The 22,985-nt window shown below is 44.0% G+C and overlaps 1 protein-coding gene across 1 annotated transcript in view; it reads left to right on the top strand.

Annotated features, from left to right (window-relative positions):
* STIP1 (stress induced phosphoprotein 1) overlaps positions 1-22,985 on the top strand; it is a 199,906-nt gene that overhangs the window by 28,714 nt on the left and 148,207 nt on the right. The window contains exon 2 of the mRNA XM_078651644.1: positions 11,844-12,053. Within this exon, the coding sequence (XP_078507770.1) occupies positions 11,844-12,053 (210 nt within the window). The remainder of the gene's footprint in view (positions 1-11,843; positions 12,054-22,985) is intronic.

Consider the following 22,985-nt stretch of genomic DNA (forward strand, 5'->3'; position numbering starts at 1 on the left):
GCATCCTGTCCTGTTGCTGGTTGCTTTCTTGTTGTCTTCGCTTCCCCCACAGTTACTTGTAGCCCTGACTCCTCTATCCCGCGTTATTTTATCACAAAAATGGTACAAGGGCACGCATGTCTTGAGGCCCCGGTCTCAAAACATTATTATTGCTATTTTTAAATTTACTGTTTTTCAAATGCTTACTGGTGCATATTGAAATCCCATTTCCAAAAAGCCAGTTGCCTTTAGAAGGGCACATGAGGTTGAGGGAAAGTTGCTTATATAGCTCTAATAGGAACATGTTTTGTACACATTGTGTCCTACCACAGTTTGTGTTCTTAATACAAAAAGCAAATTGTACTAATAGAAATCTAATTTTACTTAGTTTACTTCCACTGGAATGATGAAAGGCTGAATTGGCCTGGACAGGAATTGAACTTTTGACCTATAGAGTCGGTCTGGCTTCCAGGGCAGTCTGGCCCCATCCGGAGGCAGTTTTCTGCACAAGCGGGTCTGTGCCGGCAGTCGCCCATACCTTGCAAAACATTGATACAGCATTTCATTACACTTTCAAGACTGCCCCTATTTGCAGAATGTGTACCATTGTTTAGATCTAGCTGGTGACGGTGCATGCCCTTTCACTTGCAAGAGATATTGTATACAACATGGGGCTTGTAGCCAGCCCATTGCTTACCATTGACTTGTTTCCTTCTCACCTATTTACTGACTTTCTAATTTGTCAGTGTGTCCCAGCCTCACTTTTTCTTCTTTTGGCTGGCACAATCCCAAATTACTGAATGCTTCAGCTTGATTGCTATCCCCCTGCTGATCGCACAGCGATTTGAGGTATTTTTTATATTTTCTTCTTCCCCTGCCCGTGTTGCTTTTTTTTCCTCCCACTCCCTCGACCGTGTTGCTTCATGCGTCCAACTCCCTGTAGTCCATGTTGCTTCTTTCCCATGCCCATATTGCTTCCTCCCCCCTCTCCCTTTTACTTCATGCTTGTTCTCCCCACCACTGTCTGTGTTGTTTCTTTGCTTCTCACTCGATCGCCACCGTTGTCTGTTACTATTTAGTCCTCCCTCTTTAATGTATGGGTTTTCACCCCACGCCGCCATTCTATGTATTGTTTCTTCCACTCGTTGCCCATTTTATCCCCTGCCCCACTTGAGGGGAAAAAGTGGCTTGGAGCTTTTTTTTTTACTTGTTGCCCTTTTCTGTCCACCTCCCCTCTCGTGATCACAGTGGACTGTTCCTTAGTTGCCCATATTGGTCACCCCAACCCACCATAAGAAGAAAAGGCACTATTGCACAGTTCAAGCTTGCTATGTCTTAACACTTTTTCAATAACCTTTAGCCTTGCTGCATAGCAGCCGCTCTGCTCTACATTATGGCTAAACGACATTGGCATAGCCAGTAGTTCTCCAGTATTAGGGGTGTCTTTCATAGATTCACATGCCTGAATCATTCCCCGTCGTCGGAGTAGGAGTCCCACGGTATATAAAAAAGCAATAAAATGCCATAAAATATATAGCAAATATCAGAAATACCAAACCAGGAAGTAAGTAGCACCAGCTACAGCAGAAAAAACTTCCATACTCGTGACTATCCAAGTCATTATGTGTTAGTCCAAACTGCAGCCAATCAGGCGACAGCACCCACCAGAATGCTCTCCCCAGAGGCTCAGGCTCTCAGGTTTTCTACCGCACGTCGTGTGAAGGGAGTCTCCCTGAGCTTTGCTCAGTTTTTTCTTCTACATCATTGTTTCTTCAAGTTTTTCAGATGTCTACTTCTGAATCCCTGTTCAGGGCCTGTGATTCTTGTGGGAAGCCAAGACTTTTCAAGGAAGATCCCCACAAGAAATGTCTTTATTGCCTTTATCCTGACCATAAGGTGAAGGAGTGCAAAATCTGCCGGACCTTCCCCCCTAAGACCATCAAGGATAGAGAAGGACGACTGCTATTGTGGCTCAACAGACTCAAGGACAAGGATGACCCTGTGTCTGAGGTAGGAAGCTGTGCCTCTGGCTCTTCATTTCTTTCTACTAAGAGGAAGGCTGAAACTGAAGTTTCATCTCTAAGGGCTAAGGTGGCTAAGAAGTCTAAATCCTCTCAGGATGCTCCTGGGCCTAGTACTTCGAGTAAAACTCTCCCACCTACTAAAGGGGATTCTACGCCCTCTAAGAAGTCTGGGACAAAATCAGTTACCAAGAAATCTTCAAAAACAACGCCTCCTCAGTTGCCACCATTGACAATTTCAACGTCAAAAAAGGACTGCGTTTCCTCTCATGTGGCCACATCAACTACCTGCACCATGACTTTCTCCTCACCAAAGCCTACTCTTGTCATGTCTTCAGCTTCTTCGCCTACGCTGGTTCATGTCAAGATCAGGCCTATCTCGTCGTCGACAATTGTCCCGTCGACGACGGCCAAGGTACCGTCGACGAGTCTCTCGTCTACGTCTATGATGTCGACGGTTGGATCCCCGTCGACGATGAAATTGGTACCGTCGACGAAGCCCTCGGCGTCGACGGCCCTCCCGTCGACGATCAAATCACCGTCGACGGCGAAGTCCACGTCGACGAAGCCACCGTCGACGACCCCGTCGACGATGTTACCGTCGACGGCCTCGTCGACGAAGAGATCCTCGTCGACGACGAAGCAACCGTCGACGAAGCTACCGTCATCGACCCCGTCGACGACTATACCGTCGACGAGAAAACAGTTTCAACAGCATACAGATGTCCCGTCGACGCCGCCTCTATCAAGCTGCACTACTTTGCAAGTTTGGTCAGCGCATACAGCAGGGATTTCATTACCATCACCTGCAATTACGGCTACGCTCTTAAAGAAGAGCGCTACTACGGAAACTATTGCTTCAACGCTTGTGGTACCAGACAAACTCTTGGATTCCGATGAGGAAGGATCCTATGAGGACGAAAATTTTGGGGCAGCTAGAAGCCCATCTGACCTTCATATTAAAGTTCAGGAGGAGGTAGAGGAAGACATGGAGGACGCCCAGCCCACTCCACATGCTGACAGGCCTGCTCCTGATATGCAATTGCCTGAAGATTTATTTTGCAATCTGCAATACATGCTTAGTGATTATTACAGACGTTTCCCACCTTCAGAGTCTGGTGAATCTGTAATGTCTACACCAATGCCTCAGGCAAAGACTCCGCTTGCTAAGCGGACGCAACCAGTGACTACTGTGGCGTTGGAGGATAGTCGTCCAACGTTGGTTGCATCGGAAGTTTCATCTCCTCACCCAAGGGAAGAAGAGTTCTCAGAACACGAAGAACAAGAAGAAGGGGAACTAGATAACGTGGCTGAATCGTCGGAGTATGAGGATTATAATGCTAACACGCCCTCTCCGGCAGAACCTACTACATCTGAGTCACCACCGGTGGACATTGCCTCATTCCACAAGATCATGGATAGAGCAACTAGGAGTTTTATGATAACCATGGAGTCAAAACAAGAAGACTGTTTCTTGTATGATTTCAAATCTACGCCACAGAAGCAGAGTTGGACCATTCCAATTATAGATTTCATCTGGAAGGAAGGAATAAAGATCATGTCCAAGCCAAACTCCTTACCGGCAGTGCTCCCAAGAGTAGATAAAAAGTATAGGGCGCCAACTTCTTCTCCAGCATGCCTTGTCGGACAAGCTAAAGCAGACTCTGTGGTAGCACAGGCAGCGCAGAAGAGATCTTCTAATCCAACGTCTCAAGTCTCTGTTCCACCAGACAAGGATGGGAGGCGCCTGGATTCTATCGGAAAAAAGGTTTCTACTATTGCAGCTACAACCATCAGAGCCGCAAACTCCCTAGCCATTTTAGGGAGATACGATAGGCAGATGTGGTCAGACATCTCGCCGTACATGGACAAGCTTCCCGAGCCAGATCGCACTGAGGCGAAGAAAATCCTTCAAGAAGGAGAGTGTGTCTCCTCTGAAATGATTGACGCTGCAGTGGACGTTGCTGCCACTGGCTTTCGGCAGCTAGCGGGTGCAGCTGTTCTCAGGAGGCAAGGATGGTTAAGGGCAACATCCTTCAGGCAGAAGGTTCAAAACAGAATTATAGACATGGCATTTGATGGAGAGTCATTATTTGGCAAACATGTTGATGAAGCCCTGGAGGCCATAAAAAAGGATACTGAAACAGCACGTTCGCTGGGTACTCTGCAGTACCGGAAGTCTTCCTTTCGTGGGGCAAAAGGAAGAGGGAATTTCTCTAATAGAGGAGGTTACAACCAACAACGCTCCTATTCTTCCGCCCAGGGAAACCAAAGATTTCAGCCTTATCGGCAGCAAACATATGGGCAGAAAAGAGGGAATTTCTCTCAACCTCGAGGAAAATCTAATTATCGAGGGAGAGACAATAAGAAATGAGGTACGCATCCTGCCACCACTTTTTGCCAACCCGAACCAAATTGGAGGACAAATATCCCAAAATTACTTAAATTGGTCCAAAATTACTACAGACAAATGGGTCCTGGATGTGGTAGCCAGAGGTCACATTTTGGAATTTGTAAAAACTCCCCCAAATTGCCCCCCAAAAGGACCCCCTCCAGCACACCTCAAGGAGCTATTCATCCAGATCAACACAATGATCAGGAAAGGAGCAATCGAAAGAGTACCTCCTCATCAGAAAGGAAAAGGCTTCTACTCGAGATTTTTCCTTATTCGCAAGAAGTCGGGAGAATGGCGCCCCATCCTCGACCTGCGAGCCTTAAACAAGTTCCTAAAGAAACTAACATTCAGGATGCTCACACTTCAGGAAACCCTCCAATTTCTTTCGGCGGGAGAGTTTATGGCAACACTCGACCTTCAGGATGCATACTTCCACATACCGATTTTTCCACGACATCGGAAGTTTCTGAGGTTCAGAGTGGCTGGCAGGGACTTCCAGTTCAAAGTCCTTCCATTTGGACTGCGGTCAGCTCCCAGAGTGTTTACGAAGATGTTGGCCCCAGTAGCGGCCCATCTTCGGTTGCAATCGATTCAAATATATCCATACCTGGACGATTGCCTTATCAAGGCCAGTTCTTTCGACATGGCACAAGATCACGTTCAAAGAACTCTGTCGCTGATGCAGAACCTAGGTTTCTCAATAAACTTCGAAAAGTCTCACCTCACGCCAGCAGCCAGAAAGAATTTCTTGGGAGCAACACTGGACACCAAGCTCGCCCAAGTATTCATCTCAGAGGACAGGCTGGACAAGATCCACCGACTCGCTGCGGCACTGTTACTAAAAAAGTGCGTTTCAGTACGCATGTTCAAGTCCTTCCTCGGGATGCTTTCTTCCTGCATTCTTCTCACCCCCAACTGTCGTTTTCGGATGACGCCCTTACAAGAAGAGCTCAGTCGCCAGTGGATCCAAGTATCAGGATCCTTCGAGGATATCATTCAGATTACCCCGCGAATGCGACGAGCGATACAATGGTGGACCACCGATCCAACTTGCAAGTGGGATGCTCCTTCCTCGCGGAAGTGCCCAGGTTCATAGTAACGACCGATGCATCAATGACAGGCTGGGGTGCGCACCTCCAAGGCATGACGGTCAGCGGGAAATGGAACCAGATCCAAATGAGATGGCACATAAACAGGCTAGAGTTACAGGCCATATTTCTAGCCCTTTCGAGCAACTCTACAAGGTGCCTCAGTCTTAATACGGACCGACAACACCACCTGCATGCATTATCTGAACAAGCAGGGCGGCACAAAATCAGCCCGGTTGTCGCAACAAGCACAAGAGATATGGAGTTGGGCCCTGACTCACAATATCCATCTGTCAGCGGTCCATGTTCCGGGAATCGCAAATGTATTGGCGGACTCTCTCAGCAGGTCCGGGGGCTGCACTCACGAGTGGGAACTACATCTACCATCTCTACAGCGCATCTTTCAAATGTGGGGGCATCCGGACTTGGACTTGTTTGCGACATACCAGAACCGGAAATGCCCATACTTGGCAAGCTGGGTTCCCCACAGGGACTCGTGTGGGGATGCCCTTTCGCTGAATTGGAATCAAATATTCGCGTACGCCTTTCCACCGATACCTCTGATCCCGAAAGTAATCAGGAAGATGAAGAAGCAGCCATGCCGGTTGATCCTGATCGCTCCTCGATGGCCCAGGCAATACTGGTTCACCGAACTACTCCTGCTCTCGGAATGCAACCCTATCCAACTTCCACGCATTCCGAATCTTCTATCCACCCATCAGGGCAGGGTATACCATCCGGACCCGAACTCGCTCAAATTGTCAGCTTGGCTCCTCAGCACATGGAATTTGCACACCTAAATATTCCACAAGATTGCCAGGAGGTGCTGGCGAAAGCCAGGGCTCCATCCACAATCAAGACTTACCAACTTAAGTGGAAACGTTTCTGTACATGGTGCCAATCTAATGATCTGCATCCCATTCATGCAAAACCAGAGCAAATCCTTCCTTTCTTTCTACATCTGGCCAGATTGGGTTTGGCACATTCTACGCTTAAAGTCTTCTTAGCAGCCATCTCTAGATTTCGCCAAGATGGATCAAACTCTTTATTCTCTGTAAGGATCATACAACAATTTTTCAAGGGGTTATTTCACATGTTTCCGCCGGTCCGGAAACCTCCTCCGGCATGGCATCTGAATATCGTACTATCTCAGCTCATGCGTCACCCTTTTGAACCAATCCATAAGGTGGACCTGAAATTTCTGACATGGAAAGTATCGTTGTTACTAGCCTTAACATCGGCTAGGAGGGTCAGTGATATTCAAGCGTTTACATCTAAAGCACCTTTCATTCAGTTCACCACGGACTCAGTGGTATTGAGAACTAATCCAACGTACATGCCTAAAGTGCCTCTGGACTTTCATCTGAATGAACCGGTTGTCCTCAAAACATTCTTTCCAGACCCACAGTCTGCGGCTGAAAGGGCGCTACATTCTTTAGACATTAGAAGATGTCTTAAATTCTATCTCTCCAGAACTTCTGCCATCCGCAAGACAGACCAACTGTTTGTGGCTTATGGACGGCAACGCCGGGGTTGTGCAGTTTCAAAACAGACCATTGCTAGATGGGTCTCCTCTACGATTGGACTTTGTCATCAACAGGCTGGTAGACCCTTACCAGCATTGCCAAGAGCACATTCTACTAGGGCGGTTAGCTCTTCCACCGCCCTTTTTGCTGGTGTGCCACTTCGACAGATCTGCAGAGCTGCCACGTGGTCTAGCAGGCACACCTTTACTAGACACTACTGTCTAGATTCAGCAGACGACGCAGATGCTTCGGTTGGAAGAGCAGTGCTTCGCAATCTTTTCAAATAAGGTGAGCCTCCGTTTCCACCTCCTCATTTATGCTCTTTAGACGTTTGCTCAGAAGTTGATGATTACTGTTATGCATGTCTACTGTATATATTTATATGCATATGACATTCTGACGTCTACGAGCGTTATGCTGTGAGTACTGCTTACTATTCTGATTCAGGCATGTGAATCTATGAAAGACACCCCTAATACTGGAGAAGAACAATAGTTACTTACCTGTAAACAGGTGGTTCTCCAGTATTGGTGTCTTTCATAGATTCACATGCAACCCGCCCGCCTTCCCCCAGAGACTCTCTCGGTTAGCATGGGACTTCACTCCTGTGCGAGAAAATCTGAGAGCCTGAGCCTCTGGGGAGAGCATTCTGGTGGGTGCTGTCGCCTGATTGGCTGCAGTTTGGACTAACACATAATGACTTGGATAGTCACGAGTATGGAAGTTTTTTCTGCTGTAGCTGGTGCTACTTACTTCCTGGTTTGGTATTTCTGATATTTGCTATATATTTTATGGCATTTTATTGCTTTTTTATATACCGTGGGACTCCTACTCCCGACGACGGGGAATGATTCAGGCATGTGAATCTATGAAAGACACCAATACTGGAGAACCACCTGTTTACAGGTAAGTAACTATTGTTCCTCTTGCTTAGGACAGACATATTGGCGTTGCCAATGCTTGTTGTAACCTATCATTAGTTTACAATGCAAAGATGTCAGACTTGTTGCTTTTTTTTTAAACTGTACCCTTAGCTTAGGAAACATGCTTTGATCATAGCCAATACCATTGTTCCAATGGCCCGGCCAATTGACGTTGCCAGTGTTGCTTTAATAATTACTTTAGAATGTATTTATTTTGAAACAGGCATCATATTTTATTCAAAGCAAGTTTAAATACCAGGTAAATCAAAGTTTGAGATCCAAGTAGACAGCATGACTTGGTGTGTCACTAGGAAATGAGAAAAAGAAAAGGCCAAATTAACAATGTAATAAAGACCAAGTATGTTTTTGCAGGGAAAAGTCACCCTGTTGACCATACACCATATAGTGCTTTTTAGTTACAACTCTTTAAAAAAAAAAATAAAAAATCTGTATTTTGGGAGTTGTTTGCTTCGATTGGACTCGAGCACAAATCGAGATGTGTGAGAGGAACGAATGCACAGTATTTGGTCTGTGGACCACTGTTGCAACCCAGTTTTATTTGTGTGTAATATGGAGAAACAGCCACTGTATTGCAGTGCCAAGTCTGTGATTAGATTGGTCATGGATATACGTGCCATGCTAGATGGACTATAGTTAATACCAGCAGGTGACGAATCTTAGACGGCAAGGATGGCATCGGCATGTAGGGTTCCTTTGTCTTCTTTAAGTACTATTTAACTCCAAGGATAAATGGATCCCGTCGTCTATCTATGTGCATAGATTTTCGTGCACCTTTTTCAGTCAGTAAGAAAACTTTATTTAGTTAGTTACAACCATAAAAGTGTACCTTATACATAAAATACTAATAAAATATAGCCAGGATCCTATTAAAACATGGTATAAATACATATCATAAAATACACATTTCCTTCATACAAGATACAAGGGTCCACCTATGAGTAGTTCGGTCAGGCAGTTCTTTCATCTCCCTCCCGATCCTTCCAAAAATATTTTTTTATTCTGTACACATGAGGAACACCCTGACCTTGTTCATAAATTTCCCAATAGCACAAGCAATGTCTAGGTTCGTCATCTCAACTAGAATGCTAACAGCTTGCATCCTATTTCTGATCATATCTGTTTTAAATATTGGACATAAAATCTCTTTCCGAGAATCTAAAAACTTCGTACAATCTAATAAAATGTGCACGATATGGCAATGATTACCTAACGCACAAGTACAGGTACCATTACTATTCAACATAAAATTTTTTATCTCAGTATTCCCGTAGCAGGGGTTTATCGCCATTCACACTTTTAGTACCTCCCGTCTTAAGTGTAAGCTTGGCAATCTATCTAAATAGGGGTACTGTTTGTTAGATTCCCAAGCCAGAGTCCTATGCGACACTGAAACTTTCCGCAAGAGGTACTCTCTATCATTTCTGCAGGAAGTCTCAGCTCCCAGTGTTCTTAATTCTTTCTTATCTATGCTTGGGGAACTTAGTTGCGGACATCATTTTAAACCCAACTCTCCATATTCTTCTCTTAGTGTGGCTCTGGTCTGTTTCGCCCAGGACAGCTCACTAGTGACAATTTCACTTTTACACCACTGGGAAATTTTTTGGTGCTCTTCAGACCCTGGGCGCTGCCAAAAGCGAATTAGTGCCATACAGGCAGTTACCGCCCAAGAGGTAATTCCCAACTCAAGTCTTGCCGCTTGTATCATAGAGGATTTTGGCAGTGAGAGTACGTTTTTTAAGATATTTCCTTCTTCTTTATCCCAGCCTTTTTTCTCACTTAAATAAAGCACTTCTGCCCCGTACAAAAATTCGGGGGGGACCATTGCTAAATAGGCTTTTATGACGGGCTGATCTGAATTTTCTCCATAAGTACTGTTAAATCTTTTTAGTCCCTTCACCGAGGCAGATGCCCTCATTTTAAGTGCCTCCAGATGGATATACCATTTAAGATTACTCATAAACCAGAGTGCACCTTTGTCGTACGTATGCATACCTTTGTTTTGTTTGGCATTTGTGCCCGTATGAACAGATATCTGTGTTTGTTAGTTGCTCTACTTAGGTGCCCTTTGGTGTTTGTTTACTGCTGGCACTGGTGCATGTAAGAGGCAAACGTGCGTGCACTGAACACACGTAAATCTGTGACCCCTGTCGCATCTCTTTTTTTGTACTGCCCTCATAATCTCATGTGACTACCATCTTCTCTGGCAGCCCTGAATCCTCTGCTTTAAAAAAAAATGTTTTTGGCGCTTTCCGTTACTTTTTTACATTGAACTATGATTTGTGTTTTGAAGAGATACATTCTATATGAAAGCGGATATTTTGTTTGTTACACCACAAGATACGTGTGTATATCAAACCAAGCCACTGTTGCTGCTTCTGTGTGCTTATGGTTGTATGTATAGAGGGGTTTAAGAACCTATTACTTGAGTGGCAGCATAAACGGTTGATAGACTAAAGAGGAGGGCAGGCGATTACAAAAGTAATTAGCAGTGGTATTTCTGGGGCTCAGTTGTCGTGCAGCACATCAGTGCAATTGGGGAAACCTTCCTAACTACCATGACCTTCCAAACATCTTTTTCAAGCTCCCCACACCCCTCCTTTTTAGCCCATTTGGCCAACCAACAGATTCACATGTCCAATACAATAACAACGCTACTTCTTTTTCATAAACCATGCCCATAATTCTATCTGTTCTCAAAACTCTTCCCTCCTTTATGTATCCTCCACCCTAATCCTTAAACTAACAGACTCTCCTGTCTTCCACTTTAAATAACAATTTACATTTCCCCCTACTAATCCAGCTCTTATCCACCTTTAGGTAGTGCGCTGCTCACCGAAGGCTCTTCATCGCCTGTCAGGTGTAGTAAGCGCTATATAAATACAATTACTTAAACACACACGAATTTATGAGCACAAATTTACAACTAATTCACAAGGAAAAATAATAAAGCACATTATACAATTTAACTGTGATCTAGAGTTCCCGCGTTATGGGGTAGTAAGCCCTATATAAGTTCCATTTATGATTAGTTTCGAATATTATTTAGAGTTTGGCTGCATCTACTTTTCAAGCATGCCAATTTCAAACAGTGGTTCTTGCTAAATTTGACTTTCACAGCAGTAATTTCTTTACATCTGGCAAGAAAGTTGATGCATACTGTTTAATCTATTGTTCCCTTGCACGTAAGAAAGCTTTAAGTATACGTGCGGTACTTGAAGTCGAGAGCAGTTTGCCGAGGTGGTGATTTAGCGCGGATGTGTTATGGTTCTAGTGCGGATGAGTCATGCATGGTGATGACTAACGCTTCCTTGCTGCAGAATTCATGCTAGCTGTTCATCTCAACAACCTCTTTCTTTACTGAGGTAACAATTTACCTGCTGGAAATTGAGGATCTTTGACAATTAGTAATCTTGTGCGACAGAAGAGCGAAGCCAATGGCGGAGCCGCAGTTGGATGTGCGCACCCTTAAGGAGCAGCCCTCTTTTCGATTAATGTTCATATATATTAGGCAAGATAGGGGTGGTTCCTTTGTCAAGTTCGTAGTTTTTTTTTTTTGTAATCTGCTCAAATAAATGGGCAATTGTTTCCAATAATCTCATTACTTCAACGCTGCATAATATAGACCCAATGGTTCAATTTTTTTTTTTTATACTTTGCGTTGGGGAGTTAACCCATGCAGGTGTGCGACGACATTGTATTTTTCATGTACCTTACAGTTTTTCAAGAAATTGTAAAATGCATAAGTGTTCGTTTTGAAAACGTGACATGGCTTTTCTAATTGCTTGTTAGCAATTTTGGGTCCTAGAGTCTAAACTTGCAAGCTCATTATTTCAATTGCTGTTTCTGCTATGCTTTGGTTTCATTCTATGTATTTCTGCATTTCCTTGCAGGCAAACGAATTAAAGGAAAAAGGCAACAAAGCCTTGAGTGCTGGCAACTTCGAAGAAGCTGTGAAATGCTATTCCGAAGCAATCAAACTGGACCCAAAGAATCATGTGTTGTATAGCAATCGGTCTGCGGCTTACGCGAAGAAGAGGGAGTTCCAAAAGGCTTTGGATGATGGGTCCAAGACTGTGGAGCTTAAGCCCGACTGGGGAAAGGTAAGCAAGTGACTGAAAGGGTTTTGTGTGTTCTGCAGGTGAAGGAATAGGAATGGTAGCCTAGATTCTTAATTCGACTATTTTTAGGTCGCGCCTGCAAGAGCATGCTCTCATGCTTGCAAGACTTGAGTTTAGTAATGGACTTGGTACTGTTAATAGCTTACTATTAGTTGTCGTCATTGTCCCTCTTCTTTGCTGACTTTTCATTGCATAGCGCTTGGCATACACCATTTCCTTTTCGCCCCATGGGGCACGTATGAAGTACAGACTGATTAGCTTTGCTTAGTGCCAAATTGATTCAAAAGTCCCAAACCAGTCTTGCCAGAGAGTGTGTAAATCGTTTGCCACATGATGATAAATGGCAATATATGCCTCGCACATTTTGTTCCATTATAGGTAGAACGTGGTGGCACCAATTAATTTGATTTGATGCACTTAGGTGTATGCGGTTGAGTTGGTGTATGTGTGGGCGTTGAGTGTTTCCTTAGTAAGTCTGCACTAGCAGTTATCCAGGTTACAGTTCGAGACGAGTACGGATTGATAAGGTGGGCAGTAGGGTACCAAGCAATGAACTAGTGCATGGAGGCCACCTGTGAGACTTTTTAGGGTATTGAGGTGGGCAAGCCAAAGAATTTGGGGGCTAGGGCGAGCATACAAATAAAATGTCAAGTGAATCCTAATTTAAAAAATAAAAACACTCTTGAAGACTTACCTTTGTGAGCTATCGGATGTGCTCTCGCTTGTGAGACTCTTGTGTTCAAATATGGGATTGGACCCCCCCAATTGCTTACCACTCATTAGCATCATTGTCACTCTTCTTTGCTGCCTTCTAATTAGGCAGCACTTGCCATTCATCACATCTTTTGTTTCTGTGGCGTATCGATCAAGCACAGATTACTGTTTTATTAGTGTCCCTCTGCTGGCCTTCTGCTGTTCGCGATGTGATTAAGGTACTATTTGTTCAGAAAAAAGCATTGCGTAATTGTGCTTTTTTTTTTTTTACCTTCTCCCCACTCAGTCTCTGTTTCTTCCCACCTCCCGCCGGCCCTGTCTGTTCTTTCTGCTCCAGAGAGAAGGAAAAAGAGTACCACTAAGTGGCAAGCGCAAATGGCTTCATAGGCTCTTTTTAAAATCATCCTTTTATCCCCCGCCCTGCCAGTTGCCAAAGCTAGTAGCTTGCCCATAGGTGAGACCTACTGGCTTTGCCAATGCTTGTTATGGTGTGTGGTTAATTTGTTCAGCTGGTGACAACACTGGAGGTGTACTCATGGCAGACATTGTAGCCATACAGAAAATGTACATGGTGACTTGGAATCCCATTTGATGGTGCCAGTCCCTATTTTCTCAAATCTTTTGCTGCATTCTAAAATAATAAATGTTGTAAGTGCAAGAAACAGTTTCATGATTTGTTTCTCGCAGAGGGCAATCCTTGACTTTAAATATTGGAAGAGAAAGTTGACAACTTTTAGTATTATCCATCAAGCAATTGCGTATCTTATTAACAATCTTGAGCTTAAAGAATGTGTGAGAATTAGAGATGGGGAATGGGCGCAGTGCTGAATTTGGAAAAGCAAGTGCCTGTGTGTGAAGCACTTCTAAGAGGCCAGTGCAATTACCTGTCGGCATGCCAAAAACCAAGGCTAAAAGGCTTAAATCCACTTCATGCCTCTTTAATCCACGACCAAAAACACTGTGCTCCTTTATCTCACTTTTGCAGGTTCCTGCTTTCTTCCTTTGTGACTGGTTTTCTGTCTTTCTCTTCCTCGGTCTTTCTGATCTGTGTGTTTTCCCACTTCTGCGCTCGGTAAATAGCTGCTGCAGAAAATCTAGTGCAGCTGACCCCCACTGGCTCACATTAAGTAAGGCATGAATGAAGAATCCATGGTAGAAACGGCTGGGTTGAAGATATTTGCTTATGCATGTTCCTTTTTATAATCGGTAGTTTCTCCCGCTACATGGTGCTCTTTTCTAATTCATGATGGTGTTTAATAAAATGGCATTACAATGAATACTGTACGTATTAGACTAGTGTATATGGGTTGCTTTTATTAAATCCTTTTAGTATATTTTCCCTGGAAAGCTATATCTAGAGACGAAACTTTGGCATTTGCTATTCCTTGCCATTGTGGAAAGATTTTATTTATTTATTTATTTATTTATTCAAAGTTTTATATAGCGCGAACAGGATCCTTACAGATATAAGAGCGCTTCACAAAGACAGGGAAGGGGCAGTAGGAGTCAACAGAGATAATGGGAGACAGTATAATAGTCAATAACATGGTAATAACATGGATAATAAAAACATACATAAAACCAATCCATATACAATCAGGTAAGGGAGTAATATAGGAACAGCACAGGTCATTGTTCACACTACAGAGGTGTACAGGTGGATCAGTAAACCAACGTGTATCATATCTTGGTCGGTAGTAAGAAAGTAGCGCAGTAGTGCCCCCAACAAGTAGAATATAGTGCCAGGGGATAGGGTGAGCAGTGATACACATCAGTGCAGAGTCTCTGTACCAACATCTATAACGATCAGGAGATCTTGGCCAGAAGGATGGTTTTCACCTCTTTCTTGAAGAGTGCAGTGGAGGAGATCAGCCTGGTTTCAGGAGGGAGCGCATTCCAGATCCGGGGAGCCATCCCAGAGAAGGAGCGCTTGTAGGTTTTCACTTTCCGGAATCTGCGGGGTTTCAGGAGAAGATTTTTTGTGCTCCTATTGGATCTCGAACCTCCTGATAAAGACAGCTTTTGAGCGAGGTAGTTAGGTGCCTTGTGGTGCACGGCCGCGTGTGTCATAACTGCAATTTTTAGCTGTATTCTGGCTTCAAAAGGCAGCCATTTTAGAGACTTTAGGTCTGGGGATATGTGCGAGTGCTTTCTAGAGCCGGTGATGAGTCTCGCGGCAGCGTTCAGGGAGGCTCTTAAGGGTGCTGTTGTTGATAGCGGGAGACCGCTGAGTGCCACAATTCCATAGTCTATTCGAGGGATGACTAAAGCTTGTACAGCAGTTTGGAAGTCTTTGGCCGGGAGGAAGGGTTTAATTTTCCTCAGTGTGTTAATTTGGAAATCAGCTGCTTTTGTGGCTTTGCTGACGTGCTGCTGCATGTTGAGCTTGGCGTCGAGTGTGATGCCTAGGGATTTCGCCGAGTCCACGATGGTAGGTTGGACATTGAGTGCTGTTAGGTTGTTGAGCCAGGTTTGGATGGTGGAGATTTTCGTCGGGGGTGAGATGAGTAGGAACTCAGTTTTCAGAGCATTTAGTTTGAGGTGATTATCGGCCAGCCAAGCTTGGGTGTTAATAAGCGTGGAATTCAGATGTTTGATATCTTCCGGGGATTGTAACTTTAGATAGAGTTGTGTGTCATCGGCGTACATATGGAATTGTACATTGGATGCTTGAAGCAAGGTGGCGAGCGGTTCCATAACGAGGTTGAACAGTGTAGGGGAGAGGGTGGATCCTTGTGGGACACCTAGATCTACAGGCGTAGATAGCACATTGTCAATCTTGAACCTCTGGGACCGGTTGTGAAGGAAGGACGAAAACCACTTGAGAACAGTTCCCGATTACCCCATTCTAGTACTTAGCAGCTCCAGCAAATTCTCATGTTTGACCGTGTCAAATGCAGACGAGAGGTCAAGAAGGATGAGGAGGCAGGACTCATTGCGATCCAGAATTTGGAGGGCGTCATCAATTATGTGTGTCATAGCTGTTTCAGTGCTATGTTTCGCTCTGAAGCCTGATTGATGAGGGTTGAGGAGGTCAAATTGATCAATGTGTTTTGTTAGTTGGAGTTGGACACATTTCTCCAGCAGTTTGGCCAGTGTGGGGATATTGGTGATGGGCCGATAGTTGTTTAGGTCAGACGGATCAGCTGTAGGTTTCTTGAGTATAGGCGTGACTTGCCCCACCTTAAGGGAGTCTGGAATGTGGCCTTGTTGTAAAGAGCTGTTGATGATCTTGGTCCAGAGAGGGAGTAGCAGGGGGATAAAGTCTTTTACCGCATTAGCAGGTAGAGGGTCTGTGAGGTGATTAGAGGGCTTCAAGGTGCAGAGCAGTTTGTGTATTGCTTCTTCCGAATAGGTATCGAAGTACTGCCAGGATGCCTTGTTTTTAGGTTGAGTGCCTGCCTTTCTGGTGTGTTTGGGGTATCGGCTTACATCCATGATGAGGTCATTTCTTATGTTGTCAGTCTTTAGTTTAAAGAAAGCAGAGAAGGCTTCACAGTGTGGGGTGTCCTTTGTTGTGCTGTTTGATTGCGTGGGTTGTGCCTTTGTTTGGGTCTTGATTAGTTCGAACAGCTTTCTTGGCCTGTTCTTCGCTTGGTCCAACTGGCGGCTGAAGAAGACAGACTTTGTGCGCTTTATTTTCCTAAAGTAGGCATTTCTCTTGTTCCTAAGCTTTTTGAGATGCAGTGCTGAAGGGTCCGATCTCCAGGTGCGCTCTGCCATTCGCATATTACGCCTTTCGTCATTGAGCCTGTCATCATACCAGGGGTTAGAAATTTTGGTGGAGACTCTCTTCAGTTGCAGAGGGGCGACTTCATTGACTATTGTATTCATAGAGTCAAGGTAGTGGTCAGTCAGTGATTGAACATCTGAGGCACCTGAAGGGGGAAGGAGGAGGTTGCCGATGTGGGGAGGTAGTGTGGAGGGGTTAAGATTCTTCAGATCCCTATTCTTCAGATATTTGTGTAATATCGATTGTAGAAGATGAGGTGGTGAACTGAATTGTTTATGGCCCTTTCATACCCCCTCCCCCAACGCCCTTTCATACCCCCTCCCCAAGCCATCCCCTAAGCATTCTGCAGAATGTATGCTTTCCAAATAAAGAACATACCGCTGTGATTTTGATATTCTTTGCAACAGGTCAACGCCAGAAGCATTGAGCATCTGAGGATCAAGCTGTCAAAATTCTTCACCATGCTTGTTTAAATAGTACTGATTTGAGATATTATCAGTCTGACCTAGAAAAGAAATGGTGTTGGCCACTGGAACAAAAAAAAAATCACAGCTAGATGTACTGTTTAGAGTTGTAAAATGTTTGGGATGCAAAAGTTTTTCTGAGACTAATTTAACTGAAATCGGCGGTAATCTTATAGGCAGCACATCTATTATGAAAGTATCTGTCATGTGGTCTGAGAAGGTAGTTCCTGGTGGAAAAATAATTCTCCAGCATTAGATTCTTCATAAATCCGTATACTTGAATTATTCAACAGAATTTTCTATAGTCGGTGTTTGCTTAGAAGTATAAACATGCGCTAAAAGTTGAAACCAGCCATTAAGACCTGAACTCTGCTCATTGAGGTAGAGTAGCACACGCCTCAACTTGCCTCAAAGGGTCTAACTAACAGATTTTCTGTTTTAGACCTAGTGTGAGGGAGCCCCGATGTTCCAAAATTGGTTAGTTTAAAAAATACTTTTTTTCAGTAATAGATTACAGGCCCAATCGACTCTCCCAATGCAAAGCAGCCTCTGTGTTTTGGACACTGATTCTCCAGTATTGGAACATTCATAGATTCACATGCTTGAATTATTCCCCTTCACTCTGAATGTGAGTCCCACGGTAAAACTAGAAAACAGTACAATGTTAAACATAGCTTGGAACAGCTATAGAACCTTCACTTTAGTAACATCCCTGTCTTTTAAAAGAACCACACCCCAACCAGTTAGGCTGCAGCAACCTCTAGCACACTCCTCCCCTCAGAGGCTTCCTTCCCTCCAGGTTTTCCTCTACACTTTGTGTGAAGGGAGTCTTCCCTGACCTCTACTCATTCAAACTATATTTTTTAAAATACGGGATTTCCATTAGTACACTCTGTACTATCAACCGCCTACCATCTGCTAGAGAAATCTGAATGCCTGCAGTGTCGGACTTGCCTTTAAAATAAAAATAAAAAAAGAGGACTTCTCAACAGAGATTGGCGAACTTTGAATTTGACTGCAGAATTCTGCAGTTACAAAGAAAAAAACCGAGCACGTCAAATATCCTTATTACGAGAGTAACGCGTAGTATTCAAAATTCTGCAAGCGGAACTAAATATTTCGCCCACCCTTACCTTCTTCTGTATCTGCTCAAAAAGTTCAGAAGTGAGGGAGGTGAAAAGGCCAACTTCTCTAAGAATTTCTAACAATCGCTTTGAAAAACACCTACCGTTGGTCTTTAAAGGTTGAAAATATTCTGAAAACCATTTGCATAAGCATAAAAAAATTCTCCTCAGAAAAATCATATGTCAAAATCTGAACCTACTAAACTACTCGGGTACTGTTGAAATTTAAAAAAAATGTATGCGTCGTCAATGACAACACTGACGACAAAATAGTCTACAACACACCCAACAACATAGACGCCTGGGACTGCAGTGATTTTCGTCCGTTCGCTGACTTCTAAAGCCACATGGTCGACGGCAACAATGCCATCAATGGTAAAAGTGGCGTTAGTTATAACATGCTCTACAACCAAATCCTGTAGATGACAAAACGTATGAGGTCATTGCCGAGAACATACCTCTCCAAATAAGGTATCTCCACTTCCCCCTAGTCATCTTCTAGATGAGGATGATTCTGGCGATGAAGGGCTGTGTGGTGTAGCTCGTAGTCCATCAGAGCTACACGTCAAATACCAGCAAAATGATGGAGATTAATAATATGGTCAGGAATATTACTCTCCTCAACAAGAGGGACAAGGAGTACAATATACGGATGAGTATCAATCTTATTCCCAACATCAATACCAAGAGGATATGTTATGTATGCCAAAAGCACTAGTTGCAGACCTAAGGCTAATGCTTACAGATTATTACAAAAGATTTCCAACTTCTTGGCAACAACTTCACCTAGACAAATAACGAAACCTGCTCAATCTCTGCAAGTAGATTCATCAACTTATCAAACGCCTCATAATTTACCGTCTGCAACGTCTCAAAGGGGCACGCCATATTCAAAGCTATTCCAGAAGATGATCGTGTGTCTACGGATGAAGAAAGAGAGGAAGGAGACGTTAGGGACAAGAAGTTGCTACTGAGTTGGATGATTCCTCTTCCACCACCACCAGTGCCACAACCTGTTGTTCCTCCACTAGAGGATATAGGAGGGTTTCAATAAACAAGTCTTTCCATACCTAGACAATTATTTAGTAAAAGCTCCTTCTCACCAAGCTGCATAGAAGACAAGCAATAAAAGTCCAAGTCTTTTCAACAAATTTGGACTAAAATCAGACCTTTGGCCATCCTGTGGCTAGAACTAACTGAACTTCGTTTCACATGGAAGCGTTTTCGTCTCTGGTGTAAATATTCAGTACCACCTCCTATTTCATCTTCACCAGAGGAGATGCTACCTTGCCTGTCACATCTGACACTGACGGGTCTCACTCATGCTTCCGTTAAAGTACATTTGGCAGCAATATCCCATTTCTTCTACAACACACTCAATATGGTCTAACAGACTCATCCAAGAGTTTCTCTAATGACTTTTTATCGTGTATCCTCAAAGCATCCTCCCCCTTCTAGCAATTGAGTACAGCACTTTGAGTTAATGAAAAGCCCATTCAAACTCTTTCACAAGGCAGAAATTAAATTTCTTTCTAGAAATGGTGCTTTAATTAGCACTCACCTCAGCAAGGGGAGGAATCGGAATGTTCTCCTTCTTATGCTATTCAGGATAGATTGAGCTATCCTAAGAACAAATCCAAAATTCATTCCAAATTTATTTACCCTCTCATTGCGATGGTTATCTGTTTTCACCCCCGCATCGTGCGCCTACATCCCGCCCTGCCCAGATCTTTTCAAACATTCCCCAGGCATCCTCTTCCTTTGTGCACTTTCTCTTCCATAAATTTACGGTAATCCATTACTAGCTTCCATGTATGGTGTGTGGTTGGGCGAGCAGATCCCAGAGCGCCATTTCTGAGCAATATCTTGTTTTGCCACCATGCAACCTAAATTCACCAGGTGCTTCTGGTAGTAGCAATGATCCAGCGGTCCCCAGATGCCCAGCAATGCTAGTCTAGGTTGTAGTTCTAGAGAAACCCTTCTCCTCCGTGGGAATTAAACCTAGTGTTGTGTAAGTTGATGGGCCCCCCCCTTTGAACCCATCCACAGATCTTCCTTGCAACACCTCTCGTGGAAGGCAGCTTTTCTAGTCGCAATTACTTCAGCGCGCAGAGTCAGTGAGATACAGGCGCTGTGTACAAAAGAACCCTACACTGTTTTCCATCACAACAGAGTAGTCTTGAGGGCGCATCCATCCTTTTTACCTAAGGTTGTCTCTGATTTTCATATAAATCAGTCTATTTCTCTTCCTTCCTTTTTTCCAAACCCTACGACCCCAGCTGAGCGGTCGCTGCACTCTTTAGATCTCAAAAGAGTCCTTAAATTTTATTTGGAAAAGACCAAGGAGAGTAGAAAGACGGACCAATTGTTTATCAACTACGGTCCACTGAGGACGGGTTTTCCAGCTGCCAAAAGATCCATCTCCAGATGGATCATCTCCTGTATTAAATTGGCTTGTCAGCTTGCAGGCAAGCCCTTGCTTTTGTCACCTAAAGCTCACTCTACTAGGGGGAAAGCGGCAACAGTAGCTTTCCTACATGATGTCCCTATGTCCGAGATTTGCAAGGCTGCAACCTGGAGATCAGTTCATACCTTAACAAGGCATTACTGCCTAGAATCTGATTCCAAGACTGATACTCAAGTAGGATAAGCCTCTTTGAGGAATCTATTTGGGTAGTCTGCGGCCTGTACAAGCTTAGTTTTTCTAGGCTTAGTAATGTTATTACTGTATTGTTACTCCTTTGCCCGCAGGGAGATGAGGTGAGGCTCGCTATTCTATTCTAATGCTTATGACTATTGATGAGGATCCCCTGGAAGAGAAGGATTAGTTACTTACCTGTAATCCTAGTTCTCTTCCAGGGGTATCCACCTCAAAGTCATAAGCAACCCACCCGCCTCCCCAGGCAAAGGATCTTTAGTACTTTAGAGATATTGTTAACCTATTTGTTTCCATGGTTTTTCAGTCTCTGAAAAGAACAACTGACCCAACTGTCACCCCTGAGGCATGATGGGATACTGGGGGTCATGAGTGCCTTAAAGGCACGGTGTCAGTTTTTTGTAGCATGCAGCTACAGGTTAGCTTTTCAGTCTTTTAGACTGTGTGTTTGCAATGCAGCCTGGGAGCTTTCTATTCTTTCAGGATATAGTAAGAATTTCTACTGCTTTTTCAGCATTAAAACAGTTTCAAAGCAATCTTTGATGTTGTTTCTCATGTTTCTAATGCATATGTTTCATGTATGGTGGAAATTCTTTACAGCATAATCCAGCTCTATGGTTATTTTGGCTGCAATTGCTTGTTTTTTATATATTTATATATATATATATATATATATATATATATATATACACGGACGTGCCCGAAACGCGTCTGATGATTTTTACCCACCTTATGAAATAAAAGAAGCGTACCTTACATCTTGCCTCGAGTGCTGATTTGGGTTGTCCGCGAACTTTCCCGTGCAGGAGGCACTAAGTGGAGAGTTGGAGGTATATATATATATATGTATGTATGTATGTATGTATGTATGTATATGTATATATATGTATATATATATGTATATATATGTGGGGCACATATAATATAGTGTTTCCGGGGTCCCGCGCATGGGCGGGAATATTCTAATGCTTATGACTTTGATGAGGATACCCCTGGAAGAGAACTAGGATTACAGGTAAGTAACTAAACCTTGCCCACGTACAGAGCATGTAGGTAGATCCTTTCCCCCCCCATTCCTGTCCTGCTGGAATGCCGGGTCCTCTAAAACCGTATATTCACACTGATTGACTACGCTCACCTGTGCCGCTTCATAGTATCTCCGAACAATGGGTAGAACTATGCCCCCCCCCTGTATTTAGATCTCTGTAGGACCCTTGATGTAATATGGGGATATTCTCTAGCCCAAAGCAGGACGAGCATGCAAACTCTGGCAAAAAAAAACAGTCTGAAACGTTGCATTGGCGAGGACGTACAAAAACCTGGAGAGTGCCATCATTTGAAACATCCTGCCTTCCCTTACAACGAGAGCGGCAATGCCTACCAATGCTTCACGTCCTGCTTCAGTGTTTTCATTAGGGGTCCTAGGTTTGTATCTTAATGTGAGATTGCATTCTTGGTGATCCGGATATTTAAATAGTTCTGGTTCAAGCCAAAGCAGCAGAGCACGCACTTTTCCCCAATACCAGCTCCCCATCAAGCACAGCAATGACTTATGCCAGTTTATGGAAAACCCAGAATGGTCCCCACATACATGGAATATGGCCCACAACCGTTCTAGTGACTGGCCCACATTTGTCAAATCCAATAAGATGTCTGCATATAAAGATATGCATTCATCTCTTCTGCCTCTTTTTGGCCAGCCCCAAACTGAGCATCTATCCGGACCCACTCTGCTAAGACCTCTGGTGCCAGCGCAAACAACAATGGTGAGAGTGGACACCCTTGGCGCATCCTGCTTTGTACTCGCACGTTTGCCTTCATTCTGTCATACAGTAGCTGAACTCATCTGATATATTCGGGCGGAAGCCCTTCTTGGCCAGTACCTCAAATAGATATGGCCACTCCACTGTCTCAAAGGCCTTAGTCGCGTCCATCAAAGCTACTACTCTTCCCACAGATGAGTCCCCTATCGTTTTGTGCGGCTGGCTCAAATTGAGCTTTGAGCGGCCTGGCCATTCTGGTCGTGGTGCACAAGCTCCAATATCATAGTTCTCAGTCTGTTTGCTAGGAGTTTGGCCAGGATTTTAATGATTGCTTTCAGCAGCGATATGGACCTATATGATTCACACCTATCTTGGAGCTTCCCCGCCTTTGGGATAAGCACCACCGTTGTTAAGCACATTTCCTCCCGAAGTTCACCCTCCTGTGATCCCCTAATGCAGG

Source organism: Lissotriton helveticus, chromosome 7 (assembly GCF_964261635.1).
Source record: "Lissotriton helveticus chromosome 7, aLisHel1.1, whole genome shotgun sequence".
NCBI classification, from domain to species: Eukaryota; Metazoa; Chordata; class Amphibia; order Caudata; family Salamandridae; genus Lissotriton; species Lissotriton helveticus.